The sequence below is a fragment of the Dermochelys coriacea genome, chromosome 1 (genome assembly GCF_009764565.3).
Source record: "Dermochelys coriacea isolate rDerCor1 chromosome 1, rDerCor1.pri.v4, whole genome shotgun sequence".
Lineage (NCBI taxonomy): Eukaryota > Metazoa > Chordata > Testudines > Dermochelyidae > Dermochelys > Dermochelys coriacea.
The window spans coordinates 265545812-265571088 of record NC_050068.2 but is presented as its reverse complement, the minus strand read 5'-3'; the positions used below and the strand labels follow the sequence as shown (position 1 = coordinate 265571088).

Here is a 25277-nt window from a genome sequence, read left to right as displayed (position 1 = left end):
CAGAGCTGTTTCACAAGCTTCAGGCATGCTATTGGAGAGCAGAATGCCTTTCTTGAAGTTTATTCTTCTCTTGGGCAATGGCCTTTATTACTGATAACACAAGCAGTCCCAGTGATTGTTTCTCGGTCACGGGGGAGTTCTGTGTTGAGAGAGCAGCATGTGCCAGTTCAGCTTGTCTAGTCATTTTCCCAGCTTTTTAGAAGGATGGAAGACTTGTATTTTCTCCTACAGCACAGCTGTGGTTACAATCTCATTCGAAGGGTCTACATTTTTTTTTTCTTTTAACAATGGTAACCTGCAAAGGATTTTTTTAATTGTGCTTTGGCCCTTTTTCTGCTCCTTTGTGGTGTGAAAGAAAGGCCTGAAAGGTGGGCTTTCCTATGCTTTTTTCTTTTTCCCCTGCATTTTTTTAAACATAGCTAATATTTCTATATCAGCTCTAGTCTTCTCTGGCTTTGGCTGGAGTAGCCGCTATATGTACTGTCGGCTCTCGTCTTAATTGAAGAAATGAGATGTTGACTCTACGATCACAAAATCCGAGTGCCAGTTGAGCTGTTAAGAGGGGAAGGAATCTTTAGCCCGACTGTTTGTTTGTAACTTTGTTTTGGTTAACGCCTGTGTAACTGTAAATGTTTCTTTAATCAAAATGTTCATGTTGCTTTTTCTTCAGCAGTCCCCATTGTGTTTGGTAGACTAGACATGAAGTGAATTTCTAAGGCAGGAAGAAAAATACTGGGAGACTTTCAGCTCACTTCATCCTTCATGAAAAACCAAAAAGGGCACACACCCATTTTTCCCCTTTGCTGTCACCTTTAAGCATTTGTTACTGATGTCAACTTCTGGAACTCCTTGCCAGAGGGGGTTGTGAAGGCCAATACTATACCGGGGTTCAAAAGGGAACTAGATAGATTCATGGAAGATAGGTCCATCAATGGTTATTAGCCAGGATGGGCAGGAATGGTGTCAGAAGCTGTGATTGGGTGACAGGGTATGGGTCACTTGATGATAACCTGTCTGTTCATTCCCTTTGGGGCACCTGCCATTGGCCACTGTCAGAGGACAGGATACTGGGCTGGATGGACCTTTGGTCTGACCCAGTATGGCCGTTCTTATGATCTTATGCTGTTGGTCCTTGATTCTCTAAGTAGAAGTGATGAGCTGTAAAGAATAAATATTAAAATAAACCCCCCTTGTTTCACTTAGTCCAAAACTACACTCCTAAACTAGGATCAAAGAAGTTCCAGTTACATCTCCACCTCTAAAAACCCTCCTCTTTGGACACTTTTCTTTTGGAGATTGATGATGTGACCCAGGAATCCTTCAGTACCAACTGGCCAGGGCATTGCAAAATATCCTGATCCTGGTGTGTGGATTCTCTTTCACTAAAGAATATCATGGGAGGTCTTAAATGAAAGCCGGGATCAGAGTGGTTGTGAATATCATGAAATGTACATACAATGTCCAAGGAGTTGCATACATATGCTGAAAATATGTTCCAAATGCCTGTATCAAGGGAGACTTGACAAGCAGGTTTTCTGCCAGACCTATCTCTTGGTTGGCATTTAAATTAGGCATTGTAAGCCAACACAGCAGAAGCCCCACTAGGAGGATGTGAAATCCACAGGAAGAAGCAGGCCTCAGGAAAATAAGTGACGGGCAGGGGGTTACTCTCTCTGAGGACTGACTGTGAACCTTGGGAATATAAAAAGATGACAAGGAGACACCCTTTATTCTGCATCTAGGAAGTAATTAGGCAGTGCAATTACTTTAATGAAAGCAGGGTATCAACCAGGCTTGGTTGAAATGCTACCAAGGACATTTGGAGTGAAATGAAAATTTAGTCAGGAGGTTTAATCTCTAGAAATGATGTTTGTGTTTTCTATGTAACCCCTTTGTTCCCATTATTCTCTTGAATTTTGAACCTTTGTTAATAAACTTATTGTTTTCACAATAAAAATATCTCAGTTCTGTGGTGTTATCCAAGAAGCTGATCGTGAGTTCAGTCATACAAGCTGGGGTGTGCACTGTTCCCTTGGGACAGCAGGCCTGGTATTTCTGTGAGTGTTCAATGGCTAAGGGGCTGGGTGCTATGGGGGAACATTTCAGAGGGGCTCGGCGATTGGGGTGTACCTATTGTGAACCTGCAAGGCACAATGAAGGCTGGCATAGCCCAGAGGAGAGTGTATGGGTAGCTAAAAGGCTGGTGGAGTCAGAGAGCTGACACCCAATTGAGCACCAGCAAGTCTCCTCACTGGAGGCTGGGGCAGGGGGGTGACAAGGTGGCTCATCGCCCTGGGTACCCTGAGAACCATCACAGATGAGCATGTAAACTTATCCACAGAATAGATGGTCAGAATGTTGTGTAATGAAATGCCTATAAGTGTACATGCTCGGGCTGCATTGTAATCTGGAGCAGTTGAGACTTCAGCTGTTTACTTTCTCACTAAAACAATCAGGATCCTTATAGCACATGACCTTACATTTTAAACAAGCACGTAAACAGCCGGGGTGCAGAAGAAAACAAGAGTGGGGTCAAATATACTTTCAACATGAAATGTCACTCTTTTCCACCTGTTTGCAATAACTGCTTGAAAATCCAGTCACACTGATTGTATCATATGCCTCTGCTCGCTGAGCTTGGGAGACTTCCAAGGAATTGGTGTTAATAAGGAATTGGGTAATAGCTTAAAATTGTAAGCTGATCACTATCAATATAGGTTTAAGGGCTTATGTTCTTCATATCCTCGGTAGTAGGCTGTGGCTACATCTCTGGGGGAGTTGGCATGACAAGGCATTATAGCCAGGGAGATATCTCCTGGCTTCTGGGGCAAATGAATGTACATAGAGGAGGCAGATGGTGATGCACCCGGCTGCAGAACCACTTGTGGGAAGACGTGGATTTCAGAGCATAGCCTTTGCATGGACGGCTGGTGTGAATTCTCCTGACTCCTGTTAAAGGCAAAAGTGAGACGAGTGAGAACAAGACACTCTGCTAATAGGACATCTCCCTCTGTTTCAATCCAACCAATCCTGCTCCATTCTATTAGAAATATCCAAGGACAGCAGAGAATTATCATTTCTCTCGTGATGGCAGCATGTTGCAACCTTCCAAAAGGCAGCAGGCAAAAGTGCATTTAATTTGCTGCATTGCTGAGGAGGAATTGAGTAAGGAAGTGGGTAAACATATTAACTATTCCCCACTGCAAATGTGCCTTCCAGTCCTTAGGTGTAAGACCAAAGGAAAATTAGTTTTTGGGTTAGTCCCTAGTAAGTGTTCTAGTTACACTGCAAAATAACCACATCTGATAAATCAGGAAAATTACTAAATTCCAAAACAGAAGAGACCCAGTCTTGCAACAAGGGTTGCTACAAACCAGTACTATGGTGCTTTAGCAGAACCCAGCACTGGAACAGCAGGGACAGTTGCAGCTTGGCATTGCAGCATAATAGCAGACCTCATTCCAATCTGATCAAAAAAGGGGAGAAAAAGGTCAATGTTATGTTCTGTCCATGATTTGGATTGAAAAACCTTTTGGGGCATGTGTGCTGCAAAGGAGAAGTGATCTAGAATTAACACTTTCCCCAGTGAAGAAGCCAGTCTTTGACTTTAGGGGGTCTTCCTACCAACATTGTTGGTTTCGGAGAAGCAGCTGTTAGTCTGTATTTGCAAAAAGAAAAGGAGTACTTGTGGCACCTTAGAGACTAACAAATTGATTTGAGCATAAACTTTCATGAGCTACAGCTCACTTCATCAGATGCATTCAGTGGAGAATACAGTGAGGAGATTTATATACACACACAGAACATGAAATAATGGGTTTTATCATACACACTGTAAGGAGAAAACAGGAGTACTTGTGGCACCTTAGAGACTAACAAATTTACTAGAACATAAGCTTTCGTGAGTTACAGCTCACTTCATCGGATGCATTTGGTGGAATCTCCCCCCTGTATTTTCCACCAAATGCATCCGATGAAGTGAGCTGTAACTCACGAAAGCTTATGCTCTAGTAAATTTGTTAGTCTCTAAGGTGCCATAAGTACTCCTTTTCTTTTTGCGAATACAGACTAACACGGCTGCTACTCTGAAAACTGTAAGGAGAGTGATCACTTAAGATGAGCTATTACCAGCAGGGAGGAAGGAGGAAAACCTTTTGTGGTGATAATCAAGGTGAACCATTTCCAGCAGTTGACAAGAACGTCTGAGGAATTGTGGGGGGTGGGGGGGGGGGAGAAATAACACTGGGAAATAGTTTTACTTTGTGTAATGACCCATCCACTCCCAGTCTCTATTCAAGCCTAAGGTAATTGTATCCAGTTTGCAAATTAATTCCAATTCAGCAGTCTCTCGTTGGAGTCTGTTTCTGAAGTTTTTTTGTTGAAGGATAGCCACACTCAGGTCTGTAATTGAGTGACCGGTGAGATTGAAGTGTGTTCCGACTGGTTTTTGAATGTTATAATTCTTGACGTCTGATTTGTGTCCATTTCTTCTTTTACGTAGAGACTGTCCAGTTTGACCAATGTACATGGCAGAGGGGCATTGCTGGCACATGATGGCATATATCACATTGGTAGATGCGCAGGTGAACGAGCCTCTGATAGTGTGGCTGATGTGATGAGGCCCTATGATGGTGTCCCCTGAATAGATATGTGGACAGTTGGCAACGGGCTTTGTTCCTGGGTTAGTGGTTCTGTTGTGTGGTGCGTGGTTGCTGGTGAGTATTTGCTTCAGATTGGGGGGCTGTCTGTAAGCAAGGACTGGCCTGTCTCCCAAGATCTGTGTGAGTGATGGGTTGTCCTTCGGGATAGGTTGTAGATCCTTGATGATGCGTTGGAGAGGTTTTAGTTTGGGGCTGAAGGTGATGGCTAGTGGCGTTCTGTTGTTTTTTTTGTTGGGTCTGCCCTGTAGTAGGTGACTTCTGGGTACTCTTCTGGCTCTGTCAATCTGTTTCTTCACTTCAGCAGATGGGTATTGTAGTTGTAAGAATGCACGATAGAGATCTTGTAGGTGTTTGTCTCTGTCTGAGGGGTTGGAGCAAATGCAGTTATATCGTAGAGCTTGGCTGTAGACAAAGGATCATGTGGTGTGATCTGGATGAAAGCTGGAGGCATGTAGGTAGGAATAGCGGTCAGTAGGTTTCTGATATAGGGTGGTGTTTGTGACTATTGCTTATTAGCATGTAGTGTCCAGGAAGTGGCTCTCTTGTGTGGACTGGTCCAGGCTGAGGTTGATGGTGGGATGGAAATTGTTGAAATCATGGTGGAATTCCTCAAGGGCTTCTTTTCCATGGGTCCAGATGATGATGTCATCAATGTAGCGCAAGTAGAGTAGGGGCATCAGGGGATGAGAGCTGAGGAAGCGTTGTTCTAAGTCAGCCATAAAAATGTTGGCATACTGTGGGGCCATGCGGGTACCCATCGCAGTGCTGCTGATTTGAAGGTATACATTGTCCCCAAATGTGAAATAGTTATGGGTGAGGACAAAGTCACAAAGTTCAGCCACCAGGTTAGCCATGACATTATTGGGGATACTGTTCCTGATGGCTTGTAGAGCATCTTTGTGTGGAATGTTGGTGTAGAGGGCTTCTACATCCATTGTGGCCAGGATGGTGTTTTTAGGAAGATCACCGATGGATTGTAGTTTCCTCAGGAAGTCAGTGGTGTCTTGAAGATAGCTGGGAGTGCTGGTAGCGTAGGGCCTGAGGAGGGAGTCTATATAGCCAGACAATCCTGCTGTCAGGGTGCCAATGCCTGAGATGATGGAGCATCCATGATTTCCAGGTTTATGGATCTTGGGTAGCAGATGGAACCCCGACCTGGGGTATTCTAGGGGTGTGTGTGTGTGTGTGTGTGTGTGTGTGTGTGTGTATCTGTGCGGATTTGTTCTTGTGCTTTTTCAGGGAGTTTCTTGAGCAAATGCTGTAATTTCTTTTAGTAACCCTCAGTGGGATCAGAGGGTAATGGCTTGTAGAAAGTGGTGTTGGAGAGCTGCCTAGTAGCCTCTTTTTCATATTCCGACCTATTCATGATGACCACAGCACCTCCTTTGTCAGCCTTTTTGATTATTATGCATTCTTACAACTACAATACCCACCTGCTGAAGTGAAGAAACAGATTGACAGAGCCAGAAAAGTACCCAGAAGTCACCTACTACAGGGCAGGCCCAGCAAAGAAAATAACGCCTCTAGTCATCACCTTCAGCCCCCAACTAAAACCTCTCCAACGCATCATCAGGGATCTACAACCTATCCTGAAGGACGACCCATCACTCGCACAGATCTTGGGAGACTGGCCAGTCCTTGCTTACAGACAGCCCCCCAACCTGAAGCAAATAGTCACCAGCAACCACGCACCACACAACAGAACCACTAACCCAGAACCTATCCTTGCAACCAAGCCCATTGCCAACTCTGTCCACATCTATTCAGGGGACACCATCATAGGGCCTCATCACATCAGCCACACTATCAGAGGCTCGTTCACCTGCACATCTACCAATGTGATATATGCCATCATGTGCCAGCAATGCCCCTCTGCCATGTACATTGGTCAAACTGGACAGTCTCTACGTAAAAGAAGAAATGGACACAAATCAGACGTCAAGAATTATAACATTCAAAAACCAGTTGGAGAACACTTCAATCTCTCTGGTCACTCAATTACAGACCTGAGTGTGGCTATTCTTCAGCAAAAAAACCTTCAGAAACAGACTCCAACGAGAGACTGCTGAATTGGAATTAATTTGCGAACTGGATACAATTACCTTAGGCTTGAATAGAGACTGGGAGTGGATGGGTCATTACACAAAGTAAAACTATTTCCCCGTGTTATTTCTCCCCCCCCCACCCCACCCCCCACTGTTCCTCAGACGTTCTTGTCAACTGCTGGAAATGGTTCACCTTGATTATCACCACAAAAGGTTTTCCTCCTTCCCCCCCCTCCTTCCTGCTGGTAATAGCTCATCTTGAGTGATCACTCTCCTTACAGTGTGTATGATAAAACCCATTGTTTCATGGTGTGTGTGTGTGTGTATAAATCTCCCCACTGTATTTTCCACCGAATGCATCCAATGAAGTGAGCTGTAGCTCTCGAAAGCTTATGCTCAAATACATTTGTTAGTCTCTAAGGTGCCACAAGTACTCCTCAACATTGTTGGATGCAACCTCTATGGGTGAGTAGTCCCTATGGGGTAATGGCAACAAGTACCTTTGGAATCCCTGGTTACTGCACCCTGCAAGTGCCCCAGGGTATACAGAACTACGGAGGGCAGAGATGCGGTAATCAAGCCTGTGATGGTGCTTCAGTTTCCCAAAAGCTCCTTGTTGCTTCTCCATTTCCTTGTTAGTGGAATCAGCTTGCCTTGCACCCCGGCACGTCCTGCCCTGCTGTTGCCTAAAAAGTGAAAAGAGAAACCATGAGACGTAAAGCAAAACGTTGTATTGCACTCACGTTTTGGTGAGAATCAAAGTTTATGAATATTTTTCAGTAGGGCTGGTTGAGAACTGCAGAAAACAAACTGCAATCTGTTACTTTATATTTTTTCAGGGCCATTTCATCAAAATGCTGGAAAACTTCGATCACAGAGAATATAGGCTGACTTTGCTAAACAGGAGACATTTTGCCAATGTTGATTATCCACAGAAAATTACATTGGTTTTGATAGAACATTTCTTGACAGAAAACTTCATTTTTATTCGCAAAATTTCAACCAGCTTTGTTTTGGGTCTTCGATCCCAGGCCTGGTAAGGTAAGGAGCACTACGTAGACATTGTATGTGATCATTGCGAGAAGGGGACTCCCTTCAGCTCCTCTCATTTCCTCCAGGCAGTCTGTAAGTTCAGGAATCTGGCTGCAAGGGGGTGTAGCATCAAGCCCTATTCGGACTTATGTGAAGTGAGACTGTGCAAGAAATGAATGGGTTAACTCTCGCTGTGGCCCCTCTTGCTTCCTCAGGCTTTTTATTTATATATAGGTCATTAAGGAGATACTTTAACTCAAATTTATTCTAGTTAGACTCTTAAACCACATGAATCACTGTGATACTTTGTCCAGTGTCTGAACTGTGGTAGTAAGCAGTACCAGATGTTTCAAAGCTAGGTTAAAAACAAACACAAAAAATCCCATTACACAATTATGGAATAACCTGCCTTCTAGGAAAAGTGTCCTGACCCCCACCACTCAGTGATTGACTTGTACCTTGAAGCATGAGGTTTAATATCTCTTTAAAAATATCCTCACTAACCTAGCTGTAGATGTTCCCATTGTGCGTGTTCATGTCTAATCCTTTTTTCATCAGTATTACAGCCAAGTGCTTAGTCTATCTTGCAGCAGTGAGTTCTGCAGGTTTAACTATGGCATGATGCAAAAATGTGTTTCCTGTCACCAGTTCAGTTTATCCTCATTCAATGTTTCTTGGAACAAGGAGCTGACCCTATTTGAAAGGATTCTAGTTACTTCTGGTTGTACTTCACTAGTCAACCAGAGCAAGGATTTGATTCACAAAGGTGGTGACTCCTGTCTACTTCAGGATATCTAGGGCTTTCTATTGTATGAATGGATCAAATTAGTTCAAAGAGAGTGTCAGATATTGGGCATACACTTGGTGTCTGGTTCTAGGTGTCCTAAGGGGCCTCCTGGATACATGTGGTGTTCTCAGCAGGAAAGAGGCTCCTCGCCATGAGGGATGGTGCATTCTGTTGTTGACTAGTCACTCTGGCTTGATGAAGCCGTTCATCACCCTGTGTAGCTCTCTTGGGCATGTTTTGGCAGTTGCTGTAGAGGAAAGGAAGGATTTCTTAGGCCCTTTGCATAGGTGTACAGAGCATTTGTGTTTCCATTTGCCTTGGACTATTTTTCTGGCATCGGTGCTTCACTTTTTCTCTCTCAATCTGAGGCAAATCAACTCCTGCCTACTTGAAACCACTGGGTAATTTGAGTCTATATACACTCCACTTTGTAGAATGCAGCAGCTGTTTAACAGTAAACAGCCATATTACTTATTACATATTAGTTTTAAAGGGGGAAGGGTTAAATACTGTATCTAACTGCAGTGCGAATGTATGTAGGAAGAATGTGATTACACAGGCTGGAATTTCTGAGGGCCAGTGTATCTAATCTCCTACTTTGCCATGTGATTAATGACCACAGGTGCTCAAGACCTCAGTGTTGTATCTCATTTGAAAGAGAGTTCTTCCAGCAGCATGGTGTCCCTGACCTGGTGTTGGGCGTTAGTGCAGTAGTGACTTCCACCTGGGAAGAGTGTCACCTACTGAATCACCAACCCCCATCCTAGCCCACAATGTTATGACCCTGTTTAGCTTTTGAGGCCTGCCGGGATTGCAGCCTATGCTGCAGTAAATTTGTGGGAGTCTCTTGTTACAATCCTGCCATCAAGCTGTATAATGGAGTGTTGTAGTGACTTCCCTGTTTTTGGATCACCCCTTTCCCGGTCCTGACTGATTGCTGGGGTTCATAACCATTTTGGAAGAGCAATTGTTTGCCTTTGGAACAGACCACTTTACGGTAACAAGTAGCTATTTTAAAAATCCTTCCTGGAGAATGATACTTAGCTTCCCTTCACCCCAACCCTCACTTGTGATTACAGAAGTTGAGCACTGTGCTGTATTATCACTGAACTCTGTCTGTTTTTCACAAAGAAAACATAAATATTTCCAGCAAATGCATTTAGCATATTCAGTACCCTAGTTATGTTACCTCCTTCCTTTTAAAGTGGGAAAACAAATAGATTCGTCCAGTACCGTAGCTTTCCTCTCTGTGGCATAGGCTTTATCATGGGCTAAAGGTGAGATGCTTGTAGGAGTCCTTTGTTAAAATTCTAGCAGTACTTCACTCTTACTAGTGATACAGGTGTAGAGGGATTTCTCCTGCATGATTTTTTTTTTCAAAACAGGTTTTTTAAGTTTTAATATAATACATTGATTGCATCTTGTCTATACTCAGCCAAAGCTCTCTTTGCTTGCAAAACATTTGGTAGAGCCAAATGATATAGATCTACAACTCCAATGTTATTTCAATGGAAAATATGAACTCTAATTAAGTGCAGTTGAGCAAATGGATCAATTGTAACACTTGTGAGTTTCAAGTTGGTGGAGCTCTTTGGCCAGCAGGTGGCATTACCAGTTTATCAATTGGCTCAATAACAGTGGCGCTTGTTCTCTAGTGAGATGACCTAGTACATTTGCAGTGTTCAAGATAAGGTAGACTACTGTGTGTTGCTGTAATAAAAAAGCAAAGGGTGACCAAGGATCATCCAAACCACCACTGATGAGCTAATGCTTACCAAGATGTTTCACAGGGATGAAATTGGAATTCAATGAGGATTTCTCTTTTCAGAAGCTTTAATTTAAGCATGCCCAGTAGCAGCAAACCTGAAGAGCAAAACTGTGGCAGTCTAAAGGAAAGCTTCCAGAATCATAGAATCATAGAATCATAGAATATCAGGGTTGGAAGGGACCCCAGAAGGTCATCTAGTCCAACCCCCTGCTCAAAGCAGGACCAAGTCCCAGTTAAATCATCCTAGCCAGGGCTTTGTCAAGCCTGACCTTAAAAACCTCTAAGGAAGGAGATTCTACCACCTCCCTAGGTAACGCATTCCAGTGTTTCACCACCCTCTTAGTGAAAAAGTTTTTCCTAATATCCAATCTAAACTTCCCCCATTGCAACTTGAGACCATTACTCCTCGTTCTGTCATCTGCTACCATTGAGAACAGTCTAGAGCCATCCTCTTTGAAACCCCCTTTCAGGTAGTTGAAAGCAGCTATCAAATCCCCCCTCATTCTTCTCTTCTGCAGACTAAACAATCCCAGCTCCCTCAGCCTCTCCTCGTAAGTCATGTGCTCTAGACCCCTAATCATTTTTGTTGCCCTTCGCTGTACTCTTTCCAATTTATCCACATCCTTCTTGTAGTGTGGGGCCCAAAACTGGACACAGTACTCCAGATGAGGCCTCACCAGTGTCGAATAGAGGGGAACGATCACGTCCCTCGATCTGCTCGCTATGCCCCTACTTATACATCCCAAAATGCCATTGGCCTTCTTGGCAACAAGGGCACACTGCTGACTCATATCCAGCTTCTCGTCCACTGTCACCCCTAGGTCCTTTTCCGCAGAACTGCTGCCGAGCCATTCGGTCCCTAGTCTGTAGCGGTGCATTGGATTCTTCCATCCTAAGTGCAGGACTCTGCACTTATCCTTATTGAACCTCATTAGATTTCTTTTGGCCCAATCTTCCAATTTGTCTAGGTCCTTCTGTATCCTATCCCTCCCCTCCAGCGTATCTACCACTCCTCCCAGTTTAGTATCATCCGCAAATTTGCTGAGAGTGCAATCCACACCATCCTCCAGATCATTTATGAAGATATTGAACAAAACGGGCCCCAGGACCGATCCCTGGGGCACTCCACTTGACACCGGCTGCCAACTAGACATGGAGCCATTGATCACTACCCGTTGAGCCCGACAATCTAGCCAGCTTTCTACCCACCTTATAGTGCATTCATCCAGCCCATACTTCCTTAACTTGCTGACAAGAATGCTGTGGGAGACCGTGTCAAAAGCTTTGCTAAAGTCAAGAAACAATACATCCACTGCTTTCCCTTCATCCACAGAACCAGTAATCTCATCATAAAAGGCGATTAGATTAGTCAGGCATGACCTTCCCTTGGTGAATCCATGCTGACTGTTCCTGATCACTTTCCTCTCCTCTAAGTGCTTCAGGATTGATTCTTTGAGGACCTGCTCCATGATTTTTCCAGGGACTGAGGTGAGGCTGACCGGCCTGTAGTTCCCAGGATCCTCCTTCTTCCCTTTTTTAAAGATGGGCACTACATTAGCCTTTTTCCAGTCATCCGGGACTTCCCCCGTTCGCCACGAGTTTTCAAAGATAATGGCCAAGGGCTCTGCAATCACAGCCGCCAATTCCCTCAGCACTCTTGGATGCAATTCGTCCGGCCCCATGGACTTGTGCACGTCCAGCTTTTCTAAATAGTCCCTAACCACCTCTATCTCTACAGAGGGCTGGCCATCTCTTCCCCATTTTGTGATGCCCAGCACAGCAGTCTGGGAGCTGACCTTGTTAGTGAAAACAGAGGCAAAAAAAGCATTGAGTACATTAGCTTTTTCCACATCCTCTGTCACTAGCTTGCCTCCCTCATTCAGTAAGGGGCCCACACTTTCCTTGGCTTTCTTCTTGTTGCCAACATACCTGAAGAAACCCTTCTTGTTACTCTTGACATCTCTTGCTAGCTGCAGCTCCAGGTGCGATTTGGCCCTCCTGATATCTTTCCTACATGCCCGAGCAATATTTTTATACTCTTCCCTGGTCATATGTCCAACCTTCCACTTCTTGTAAGCTTCTTTTTTATGTTTAAGATCCGCTAAGATTTCACCATTAAGCCAAGCTGGTCGCCTGCCATATTTACTATTCTTTCGACTCATCGGGATGGTTTGTCCCTGTAACCTCAACAGGGATTCCTTGAAATACAGCCAGCTCTCCTGGACTCCCTTCCCTTTCATGTTAGTCCCCCAGGGGATCCTGGCCATCTGTTCCCTGAGGGAGTCAAAGTCTGCTTTCCTGAAGTCCAGGGTCCGTATCCTGCTGCTTACCTTTCTTCCCTGCGTCAGGATCCTGAACTCAACCAACTCATGGTCACTGCCTCCCAGATTCCCATCCACTTTTGCTTCCCCCACTAATTCTACCCGGTTTGTGAGCAGCAGGTCAAGAAAAGCGCTCCCCCTAGTTGCCTCCCCTAGCACTTGCACCAGGAAATTGTCCCCTACGCTTTCCAAAAACTTCCTGGATTGTCTATGCACCGCTGTATTGCTCTCCCAGCAGATATCAGGAAAATTAAAGTCACCCATGAGAATCAGGGCATGCGATCTAGTAGCTTCCGTGAGTTGCCGGAAGAAAGCCTCATCCACCTCATCCCCCTGGTCCGGTGGTCTATAGCAGACTCCCACCATGACATCACTCTTGTTGCACACACTTCTAAACTTAATCCAGAGACACTCAGGTTTTTCCACAGTTTCGTACCGGAGCTCTGAGCAGTCATACTGCTCCCTTACATACAGTGCTACTCCCCCACCTTTTCTGCCCTGCCTGTCCTTCCTGAACAGTTTATAACCATCCATGACTGTACTCCAGTCATGTGAGTTATCCCACCAAGTCTCTGTTATTCCAATCACGTCATAATTCCTTGACATCACCAGGACCTCCAGTTCTCCCTGCTTGTTTCCAAGGCTTTGTGCATTTGTATATAAGCACTTGAGATAACCTGTTGATCGCCCCTCATTCCCAGTATGAGGCAGGAGCCCTCCCCTCACAGACATTCCTGCCTGTGCTTCCTCCCGGTATCCCGCTTTCCCACTTACCTCAGGGCTTTGGTCTCCTTCCCCCGGTGAACCTAGTTTAAAGCCCTCCTCACTAGGTTAGCCAGCCTGCTGGCAAAGATGTTCTTCCCTCTCTTCGTAAGATGGAGCCCGTCTCTGCCCAGCACTCCTCCTTCATGGAACACCATCCCATGGTCAAAGAATCCAAAGCCTTCTCTCCGACACCACCTGCGTAGCCATTCGTTGACCTCCACGATTCGACGGTCCCTACCCAGGCCTTTTCCTTCCACGGGGAGGATGGACGAGAACACCACTTGCGCCTCCAACTCCTTTATCCTTCTTCCCAGAGCCACGTAGTCCGCAGTGATCCGCTCAAGGTCATTCTTGGCAGTATCATTGGTGCCCACGTGGAGAAGCAGGAAGGGGTAGCGATCCGAGGGCTTGATGAGTCTTGGCAGTCTCTCCGTCACATCACGAATCTTAGCCCCTGGCAAGCAGCAGACTTCTCGGTTTTCCCGGTCAGGGCGGCAGATAGATGACTCAGTCTCCCGGAGGAGAGAGTCCCCGACCACCACCACCCGCCTTCTCCTCTTGGGAGTGGTGGTCGTGGAACCCCCAACCTCAGGACATCGCATCTCATGCCTCCCAACCAGCGGAGTCTCCTTCCGCTTTCTCCCCCCAGACATATCATCTGGTCCACTCTCCGCATTGGTACCTGTGGAGAGAACATGAAAGCGGTTAGTTACCTGTGTCTGTGTTACTGGAACCCGGACATTCCGCTTACCTCTTCTGGAGGTCACATGTTGCCAAGCTTCTTCACTGGCCTCTTGGCTTCTCTGTGCAACCTGCTCTATATCTTTAGAGCTTTGTGCCCCTAGAAGGCTATCCTGAGTTTGGTCCAGAAAATCCTCAGTCTCTCGTATACAACGCAGGGTCGTTACCTGTTGCTCCAGACCTTCAATCTTCTCTTCCAATATGGAGACCAGCTTGCACTTTGTACAGACAAAGTCGCTTCTGTCCTGTGGAAGAAAGACAAACATGGCACATCCAGTGCAGGTCACAACAGCTGAATCCCCCCCTTCCATATCACCTACCTACTATGGAGCTTCCTCAGAGACGTTGGCAAGATGTAAGCCTCACTGGGCTCACTCCAGGCGAACTCCCAGGCAAACTCCTGCTGTGAGCTGCTCTGCTGTCCCCGCTGCTCCGCTGCCGCTCAGCTGGTTCGCGAGGCTCTGGCTATTTTTAAACAGCCAGGCTTCCCTGACGCAAACACACAGACACCCTAATGCCCGCCCCCTGCAGGCTAGCAGCCAATCAGACACTCACTCAGGCTCTCTCCCTGCCCTCCCAGCAAACACACGCTCGGATACTTCCTCAGCAAGCAAACACACACACTCGGATACTTACCAGAGGCTATGTCTACACAGTAAATGCTACAGCAGCACAGCTGCAGCTACTCCAGTGTAATGTAGGCGGTTCCTACATCGACAGAAGGGGTTTTTCTGTCAACATAGCCAATCCACCCCTCGGTTGATGGGATTTGCTGTCAACCTGGTTGCATCTATGCTGGGGGTTAGGTCAACCTAAGTAGGGTACTCGGGGTGTAAAATTTTTCAGACCTGAGTGACGTAGCTATGTTGATTTAATTTTGAAATGTAGACCAGACCTAAGTATGTGTATATGTTCTCGGGAGGGAATCTGCAAACCTATACAATTCCCTCATCTCAGCTGAGAGCAGTTCAGCTTTTGCACAGACTGGCACAACTGGATTAGCTGCCGCAGCCCATAAGGTCCTGGGGCAAGTTGCCTTTGGAACAGACAAGGATTTTTAAAATAGCTACTTGTTACTGCAACGTAGTCTGTTCCAAAGGCAACTTGCCCCAGGACCTTATGGGGTGAACCCTCCCTGCTGTAGAGAAGTAAGGTGCTTGGAATGCTGGATTAATCATTCTGGAGCAGCAAAGCAGTCCAGTGTTTAACAGAGACTTCCACAATGTATGGAGAAGGGCCAAAATACAGGTATTTTTTGCCACATGTATAGAGCTAAATCACACCAGGTGCTGTACATTGATTCCCCCTCTCCCCCACAATAAGTGAATACAATCCATACATTTGTAAAGATCATTTTTGAATAACAGAAGTTAATGCACATTCTAGACTTTACTGAATACTCTCATCTCAGAGGTTTTCCACCGAATGCATCCGATGAAGTGAGCTGTAGCTCACGAAAGCTTATGCTCAAATAAATTTGTTAGTCTCTAAGGTGCCAAAAGTCCTCATTTTCTTTTTTGCGAATACAGACTAACACGGCTGCTAATCTGAAACCTGATATTATGCAAGGCACTGAATTTAGCCAAATCTATCAACTTCATGAAAAAACTCGTACAGATACAGACAGACATCATCTTCCTCTCCAAATGCAAACAGATGGACATCATACCAAAAGGACTGAAGGTAAAAAATCCATTACAATCTACATACCACACAGACTATGCTGACAGCTTGTGCCACACACTCATAGAAACTGCGGAACCACCTAATCAACATCCTCTACAGCAAACAGGGAAAGATTAAGAATGAGCTCTCAAAACTGGATACTCTCATAAAGAACCGACCTTCCACACAAACTTCCTCGTGGCTGGACTTTACAAAAACTAGACAAACCATCTACAAAACACACTTTGCTTCTCTACAAAAGAAAAAGGACACTAAACTCTCGAAACTACTACATGCCACAAGGGGCCACAACAGTGGTTCCCTTAACCCACCCAGCAATATTGTTAATCTGTCCAACTATACTCTTAGCCCAGCAGAAGAATCTCGGGGCCTCTCCTTTTGCCCCTCCACCCCCACGAACATGATACAGTTCTGTGGTGACCTAGAATCCTATTTTCGACGTCTCCGACTCAAGGAATATTTCCAACACACCTCTAACCAACGTATTAACCCACAGGGACCTTCCTACCAACACTACAAAAAGGAGGATTCTGGATGGACTCCTCCTGAAGGTCGAAATAACAGACTGGACTTCTACATGGAGTGCTTCCGCCGATGTGCACGGGCTGAAATTGTGGAAAAGCAGCAACACTTGCCCCATAAGCTCAGCCGTGCAGAACACAATGCCATCCACAGCCTCAGGAACAACTCTGACATCATAATCAAAAAAGGCTGACAAAGGAGGTGCTGTCGTCATCATGAATAGGTTGGAATATGAACAAGAGGCTACTAGGCAGCTCTCCAACACCACTTTCTACAAGCCATTACCCTCTGATCCCACTGAGGGTTACAGCATTTGCTCAAGAAACTCCCTGAAAAAGCACAAGAACAAATCCGCACACACACCCCCCTGGAACCCCGACCTGGGGTATTCTATCTACTACCCAAGATCCATAAACCTGGAAATCCTGGACGCCCCATCGTCTCAGGCATTGGCACCCTGACAGCAGGATTGTCTGGCTATATAGACTCCCTCCTCAGGCCCTACGCTACCAGCACTCCCAGCTATCTTCAAGACACCACTGACTTCCTGAGGAAACTACAATCCATCGGTGATCTTCCTAAAAACACCATCCTGGCCACTATGGATGTAGAAGCCCTCTACACCAACATTCCACACAAAGATGCTCTACAAGCCATCAGGAACAGTATCCCCGATAATGTCACTGCTAACCTGGTGGCTGAACTTTGTGACTTTGTCCTCACCCATAACTATTTCACATTTGGGGACAATGTATACCTTCAAATCAGCAGCACTGCGATGGGTACCCGCATGGCCCCACAGTATGCCAACATTTTTATGGCTGACTTAGAACAACGCTTCCTCAGCTCTCATCCCCTGATGCCCCTACTCTACTTGCGCTACATTGATGACATCATCATCTGGACCCATGGAAAAGAAGCCCTTGAGGAATTCCACCATGATTTCAACAATTTCCATCCCACCATCAACCTCAGCCTGGACCAGACCACACAAGAGAGCCACTTCCTGGACACTACGGTGCTAATAAGCAATAGTCACAAACACCACCCTATATCGGAAACCTACTGACCGCTATTGCTACCTACATGCCTCTAGCTTTCATCCAGATCACACCACATGATCCTTTGTCTACAGCCAAGCTCTACGATATAACTGCATTTGCTCCAACCCCTCAGACAGAGACAAACACCTACAAGATCTCTATCGTGCATTCTTACAACTACAATACCCATCTGCTGAAGTGAAGAAACAGATTGACAGAGCCAGAAGAGTACCCAGAAGTCACCTACTACAGGACAGGCCCAACAAAGAAAATAAAGAACGCCACTAGCCATCACCTTCAGACCCCAACTAAAACCTCTCCAACACATCATCAAGGATCTACAACCTATCCTGAAGGACGACCCATCACTCTCACAGATCTTGGGAGACAGGCCAGTCCTGGCTTACAGACCGCCCCCCAACCTGAAGCAAATACTCACCAGCAACCATGCACCACACAACAGAACCACTAACCCAGGAACCTATCCTTGCAACAATGCCCATTGCCAACTCTGTCCACATCTATTCAGGGGACACCATCATAGGGCCTCATCACGTCAGCCACACTATCAGAGGCTCGTTCACCTGCGCATCTACCAATGTGATATATGCCATCATGTGCCAGCAATGCCCCTCTGCCATGTACATTGGTCAAACTGGACAGTCTCTACGTAAAAGAAGAAATGGACACAAATCAGACGTCAAGAATTATAACATTCAAAAACCAGTCGGAACACACTTCAATCTCTCCGGCCACATGATTACAGACCTGAGAGTGGCTATCCTTCAACAAAAAAAACTTCAAAAACAGACTCCAACGAGAGACTGCTGAATTGGAATTAATTTGCAAACTGGATACAATTAACTTAGGCTTGAATAGAGACTGGGAATGGATTGGTCATTACACAAAGTAAAACTATTTTCCCATGTTATTTCTCCCCCCACCCCACCCCCCACACTGTTCCTCAGATGTTCTTGTTAACTGCTGGAAATGGCCCACCTTGATTATCAGCACAAAAGGTTTTCCTCCTTCCCCACCTCCTTCCTGCTGGTAATAGCTCATCTTAAGTGATCACTCTCCTTACAGTGTGTATGATAAAACCCATTGTTTCATGTTCTCTGTGTGTGTATATAAATCTCCCCACTGTATTTTCCACCAAATGCATCCGATGAAGTGAGCTGTAGCTCACGAAAGCTTATGCTCAAATAAATTTGTTAGTCTCTAAGGTGCCACAAGTCCTCCTTTTCTTTTTTGCGAATACAGACTAACACGGCTGCTACTCTGAAGTCTGAAGTCCTGACTTTTTCCTGCTTTTCCAAATGCAGAGACCAGTCAGAAAGCAGAGGGAACTCTAGTCAAGGAACCCTGTAGCTAGGCACTGTGTGGCCATTGCTGCTGTTGCATTGATGTGATGTGGAGGAACGCTATCTGATGTCTGCTCCTGAAGGGCCAATGAAGAGTATATTAAAGATAGGGCTGATGTTGCCACCACCATCCTCTTAGTCTTAGTTTCCAAGGCCAGAAGGGACCATTGTGATTATCTACTCTGACCTCCTGTGTAACACAGGCCATGGACAGGAGCGATAGAAGTGCCCTAAAAGGTGATGATGGGGGGGGGGGGGGACACTGCTGCTTAACTGTGGCCCTTCCCTGTCCCTCCCCTTGTCTCTTAGGCACCACTCCCCTGCTGCCTTTTCCCCCATCTCTGTGACCCCATCCCCACTCACTTCTCTCCATCCCCCCCGTTGCTCACTCTTACAGCTGGTAAAAAGGGGGAGGACATAGCCATCCCACTTTTAAAAGTGATGGGGCCATGACCTTCCTGCCCTCTCCCCCCCCACACCATTCCCGCACCTTTGGCCAGGGAGCTCCCCGAAAATAATTCCTAGAGCAGAACTTTTAGATAAACATCCAATCTGGATTTAAAAACTGTCAGTGATGGAGAATCCACCACAACCCTTGGTAAGTTTTTCCAGTGTTATACTGTTAAAAATTTACACCTTCTTTCTAGTCTGAAATTATCTGTCTTCAGCTTTCAGCCATTGGATCATGTTATACATCTCTCTGCTAGTTGGAAGATCCCATTATTAAATATTTGTTCCCCATGTAGATACTTATAGACCATAATCAAGTCACCCTTTAACCTTCTCTTTGTTAAGCTAAATAGACTGACTTAAGGAACTCAATCACTATAAAGCAGGTTTTCTAATCCTCTAATGATTCTTGCAGCTCTTCTCTGACCCCTCTCCAATTTATCAACATCCTTCTTGAATTGTGGGCTCCAACCTGGACACACTATTGCAGCAAGAGTCGTACTTGTGCCAAACACTGAGGTAAAATATCCTCTCTACTGTTACTAAGAGTCTCCTATTTATGCGTCCCAAGATTGCATTAGCTCTTTGGCCTCAGCATCACACTGGGACTTCATGTTCAGCTGATTGTCCCCCACAAGCCCCAAATCTTTTTCAGTCTGAAACCAACCTGACTCATTTGTTGTCCCCCCATCACTTGTCATGCCGCCTTATCAGACCTCGTGCACTAAGAATTAGTATTTATGATAATATAATATGACAGGATCCTGTCCAAAATCCAAAGGTACTTACTCCTCCCTGGTGTTCAGCCGCTGTGCGCTGTTTCTCAGCAGCCTGTTTTGCAAGCAGCACGCAGCGAAGGAGACAGACATGGTCAGAATGATCACGCCACTGATGAGAGAGGCTATGACTGCTACCCGGAACCCTTTGTCAAGGGGCTTTGGGATGGCTGGGGAGATAAACATGGAACACGCCTGTAAGGAGTTTGAGGCTGGCACAATAATAGTTTGGACAGATTGAGGATAATCCCTTGGTGGAGTTAAGCAGCCCTCTCACAGGGCTACCGAGAGCCCTTTCTACAGAGCGACTGTCACATGGGCACTGGCTCTCATTCATCCTTTCTCTGTTCTGTCCAGGGCCAGGTCTCCATGGCCTCACACAACTGCCCTCTGGCTCTAGCCCCTGGGGCAGCAGCTCTTTCTCTCCTGCTACCCTTCCACTGGGTGGCTTTTCCAGTTGAGGCAACCCCTTGCAGTCACTGAATCACCACCCTAGGGAGCGGGAAGGCTGCTTCCTCAAACCTTCCCTATTGCAGTCTTTCTCTTCCCTCCCCCCCTCCCGCCCCGGTTCTTTATTACATCACTTCTTTACTGCTGCAAACTGTCTGCTGTGAGCACTGAATTGTAGTTAAGAGCGTGCAGCTTTTCTGGGCCCTTGGTGAGAGTTGGCTGAGCCACCCTTCTGTGAAATGAGTTTTACGGGGTCTCAGCGGCTGCTTACCTCTCACTTCCTTCCTCCGCCCTCCTCCCTGATTACGTTCTAGGGAAAAAACTCTGCAGAAGTGTCAGACTTTGAAGCATGGTATATGTACTGTGGGATATGGGCCTGCGTCACAAGCAGCTGTGCCTCTGCAATTGCCCGTGCCCACGAGCTGCTGGGAGCAGAAAGAGCTCTGCAGTCCCAAGATAAAACTGCCCCTAGAGAAATTCTTTGACTCTCTCCACCCAGTTGTTCACTCAGCTGTACGGCTACCCAGCCATTCATGCCTCTAGCTATCTGCCATTTATTTGCAGTACAGTAGTCTCTTAGACCCCAACTGAGACAAGGACCCCCTTGTACTGGGTGCTGTACATACATATAGGAAGAGACAGGCCTAGCTCCAAAGAGCTCACAGTCCAAATAGACCCGATAGACTAATGGTGGGAGAAAGGGAATATTGTTAGATTAATGACACATAGCCTTTGCCCTCAACCTGCCTAGTTGCCAAAAAATGCAACACCTTTCACACCCTTGTTCCCTTGTTGCTTGGGTCTGAGTATCCTGAAACTTGAGGAGTTTTCTAAGACTTTTCCTCCCTCGTTTTTCTTTTAACAAATGTAGCACTTGGGAGTAGTGCCAACTGCTAGTCTTGCAAAGTAAAGTCCCCTTGTTCTCGCCACATAACTGGTGTAGCATGGACAGTAGTTGGGTGTAGTTTTCACATGTTGCTTCAATAATGTACCCCCTCATCTGCCTTAAAAACTGGAGGCCCCACCTCCAAGGGTGTTGACAGTTCAAATTTCCTAGGGTTGGGTTTTATTGAAACTCCTCCCGAAATAGCCAATGAATAGCCATTGCAGCCCATACTTGTGATTTGAGTGGCGGAAAGATGTGTCCATGGAAAAGTGGACTGATATTGCTTAAGGCTAGAGGAGTTGTAAGACACTAGTGTAAAGAATCTGTTAAGCCAGTGCTAGCTGAAGTGAAGTGACTGATTCATTGAGCATCGCCTTACCCTCACACTGAGGTGCTGGGTGACTCCAGTAAGAGGTGCTGTCTCGGAGGAGGCAGGTCAGCTTCTCGCTGCCCACTAGTTGATACCCGTCTCTGCACCAGTACACGATGACTGAGCCCAGGGAGAGGCCGGTGCCCTTCTCGATGTAATAGGAACCGTAAGGTGGAGGGAGAAGCGTCACACACTGAACTGGGAGAGAAACACAGCAAATCAATGCTGATGATTACACAGAAGCTATTTTTACCTTAGAAATAATCAGAATTTGTGTTTCATGGGAGGACCCCTTTAGGGGCTTCAGGGATGTACATTATGAGCCCTCAAACCTTATTGAAAGAGAAGAGATGACGGATCTTTAACTCCTTTTCTTCAGTATGTTAATTAGTCACTGAAGTTACATGTGTTTAAAATTACCACAATGGTAATTTTAGTTACCATCAGTTAGTCTGCCTGGAAAATCTCTTCCCCTCACAGTTGCTCCATGTGCTGCTTCCAATTAAGTCATTTCACCAGTTGGCCTGTGCCAATAGCGGCCTTGATGGAGGAAAGCAGTTAAGCGTGTGCTTCCATGCTAGTCTGAATCATGGCTACAGTACTCAAGGCCAAGTCACCAAGACCTGAATTTCATGTGTGCGGGTGTGCATACATCATGTTGGTGTTACAATTAGTGACATCTATAGTTAAGGTTGCCTGACATATTCCATTATACAACCATACTTTTAGTTATTTAACTTTTGAAAAATTAACTTGTTTGGGCTGAAATTTTCCACACTGGGTGTCTGCCAGAGGCTGATTTTTTTTTTCTTTTTTTCTTGGGGGGAGGAAGTTTCAGCTACAATAATTCAGCTGTTTCCCAAAATGAGATTTTCTTTTCCCCATATTAAAAAATATATCTTAAGACCATTTAGCTGAGAAGCTCTAGTGACTCCATGCTTTGGAACAGGGCCTTGATGTTGGGCAGGGCTCCTCCTGGTGTCAGAAATATCTTTTGGTGTTCTTGTGAACATTTGCCCAAGTTTGGCTAAGTTTATAAGCCATCCAAAAAAAGCTGTTTGCACATGCTCAGCAGAGGCTTGTTTAGAGTTTGGCAGATAACAGCTGTGAAGGCACAGTCTACACTGAGCGTGCTCCAGCCCTTCCCACCTCCTGTGTGCCGCTGGGACTGCACAGGCATCATGTCTGCTGAGTGAGGGAGCATGCTCCGTCCCAAGGATCCAGGGGCTAGCTGAGCAGGGTTTTATTGCAATAGGTATTCCTGGCTGATGTGGCCCTGAGGCCAGGGCCTGAGAGCAGGGAGACTGTGCAGTTCACCCCCTACTGGTGGCCAGGCAGCATGGAGGAGAAGGAAGAAGCAACCTGAATGGAATGCATGCGGAAGGGGTTAGGAGCAAGAGGAGGGGGACAAATGTGGGGGAGGGAGGAGGGAAAGCAAGGAGAAGACAATGTAGGAACAGGAACAAGGGGAAGGGGCAGGAGCCATTGAGGATAGGCGAGCTGGGGGGGGTCCAGAAGTCAGGAGGAAGGGAGAATAGTGGTCAGGAGTAGACGGGGAAAGGCTGGGGGACAACAGGGGTGGAAGGGTCCATGGCCACTAGACACGCTCCTGCACAAAACCTGGAGTTGAACACATCATTCCTGAGTCTCAGCATTCCTGTGCTGGCTTGCAACATGTCTGCGTCCCCTTCTCATGGAAAATCCACTTAAAAGCCTTCCGTGCCCAGGGCTTTTGTGATCTCATGCGCTGTGGCTCTAAACATTCCAACCCTGCTTATGGCTGCACATGCAGCCTGGATTTCAGCCTCTTTGTGAGACTGTTCCTGTGGGGCAAAATAGTCTATGATCGTGTAATTAAAGCCCATATCAGAATGCATACGGACAGAGTGGCCAAGTTAAGGTACTACAGTGGCCAAAGCTTAAGAAAAGTATGTTAAATCTTTTTGAGAATCATCTTAATTGTCTTGTACTCTTTCCCCTTTTCACAGTCTGGCCTCAGCCCTTGATGACAAAGGTTAAGATTAGGAGAAGAATAGATGAGTTAATCAGTGTGACATAGGCTGGAAGTGTTGGGGAGGCAGTGTGCTCCTCCCCTTAACGTTCAGAGCGCCTTCTGGTGCTCTTGGGTGACTGGATGCTCATAGCAGTGTTAAACTCTTGAGGATGCTCCCTTCAGACCTCTTTGACCAATGGGCTGCTTGTCATGGGGTGGAGGGAGAAGTCAGAGTAGCACAGAGGAATCTCCCCTATAAATAAAGGGATCAGAGCTTTCACCTCACCTGAAAATTTTGCCTATTCAATTACAAAGCTCTCCCACTGCAGGGATGTTGCCATGGTGCTTGGGGCTATGACTGTAAGCAATAAGAAAAGGAGTACTTGTGGCACCTTAGAGACTAACAAATTTATTTGAGCATAAGCTTTCGTGAGCTACAGCTCACTTCATCGGATGGATTCAGTGGAAAATACAGTGGGGAGATTTATATACACACACAGAGAACATGAAACAATGGGTTTTATCATACACACTGTAAGAAGAGTGATCACTTAAGATGAACTATTACCAGCAGGTGAGGGGTGGGAGGAGGAAGAAAACCTTTTGTGGTGATAATCAAGGTGGGCCATTTCCAGCAGTTGACAAGACGTCTGAGGAACGGTGGGGGTGAGGAATAACATGGGGAAATAGTTTTACTTTGTGTAATAACACAAATTTGTTAGTCTCTAAGGTGCCACAAGTACTCCTTTTCTTTTTGTGAATACAGACTAACACGGCTGCTACTCTGAAACCTGTATGGAATAAATACACATTAAGAGCAGAGTGACTCTTCCCACTTATAGATACCAAGTCTGCCAGCAAATGTGCATAACAGCACTAATATTCTGGACTTTCCTCTCACCCACTTGTGCCTTTCATGCCAACCCATTATATGGGCAAGTGAGACCCTCACCCACCATGCCCCAGTCCTCCCCACATTTGTTCTGCAGCATAAGGGAGAGAGGGACACTGGCTTGAGTACAGTACCTGAAAGGTTGCCACGGACGTCGGTTCTATTGGTGACGTCGCTCGGGAAGCCTCTTCCAATACTTCCAGCTCCAGTGGCCCCGGAACTGATGGCATCACTCCAGGCAAAGTGGAGGCAACTCCAAGCCAGCATGCAAAGGGCTGGACATTTCCCAGACCTTTGTTCCTTCATGCTGTCAGGAAACACAGCATCCTTGGCACTATCCCAGACGTGTCCCAGATCCCTCACTGCCTGTGGTTTTTTTTCCTTCAATCTAGGATAGGCCCACAAGAAACGAACTGGGTCCTTAAAACTTTAAGCCACCAGGAGCAAGAGAGTAGTTGTTCTCCAAAGGATTGTCTCTGCTTCACTTACTCTGACGCAAGCCTTGTGCCGAGCCACTTGTCCCCCTCTGCTAACCGCTGCGAATGCTGCACAGTGTTACTCGCCCATTCTTTTCCTTCCAGTCAACACCTTGCTCCACCAGACTTGCAGACAGCCAGTGGTTTTGCCTTTCCCTTCCCACTGCAGTAGTTCAGTGACTATCAAAACTTGCCGCCAGTGCAGGAAACTCCGGAGCTGCGTAGGAAGTGAGAAGTAATAAGTGGCTG

The 25277-nt window shown here is 46.1% G+C and overlaps 1 protein-coding gene across 1 annotated transcript; it reads right to left on the bottom strand.

Moving 5' to 3' along the window:
* Positions 1-2539: 2539 nt before the first annotated feature.
* On the bottom strand, positions 2540-25275 carry LOC119858099 (sushi domain-containing protein 3-like). The gene is made up of 5 exons (XM_043503917.1): positions 24687-25275; positions 21677-21865; positions 19975-20131; positions 7207-7392; positions 2540-2949 (listed from the first exon to the last, which is right to left on the bottom strand). Exons 1-5 carry the CDS (start codon positions 24856-24858, stop codon positions 2709-2711), a joined length of 945 nt encoding a protein of 314 aa, XP_043359852.1. The 5' UTR covers positions 24859-25275; the 3' UTR covers positions 2540-2708.
* Positions 25276-25277: the final 2 nt, after the last annotated feature.

Excerpts from the sequence above, each read along its gene's own strand:
- LOC119858099 (XM_043503917.1), bottom strand. The coding sequence starts at position 24,858 with ATGAAGGAACAAAGGTCTGGGAAATGTCCAGCCCTTTGCATGCTGGCT. Across the intron at positions 20,132-21,676 it reads CCCAGCACCTCAGTGTGAGG|CCATCCCAAAGCCCCTTGAC; the intron begins GTAAGGCGATGC and ends TTATCTCCCCAG. Across the intron at positions 2,950-7,206 it reads AGTAACCAGGGATTCCAAAG|GAGTCAGGAGAATTCACACC; the intron begins GTACTTGTTGCC and ends TGCCTTTAACAG.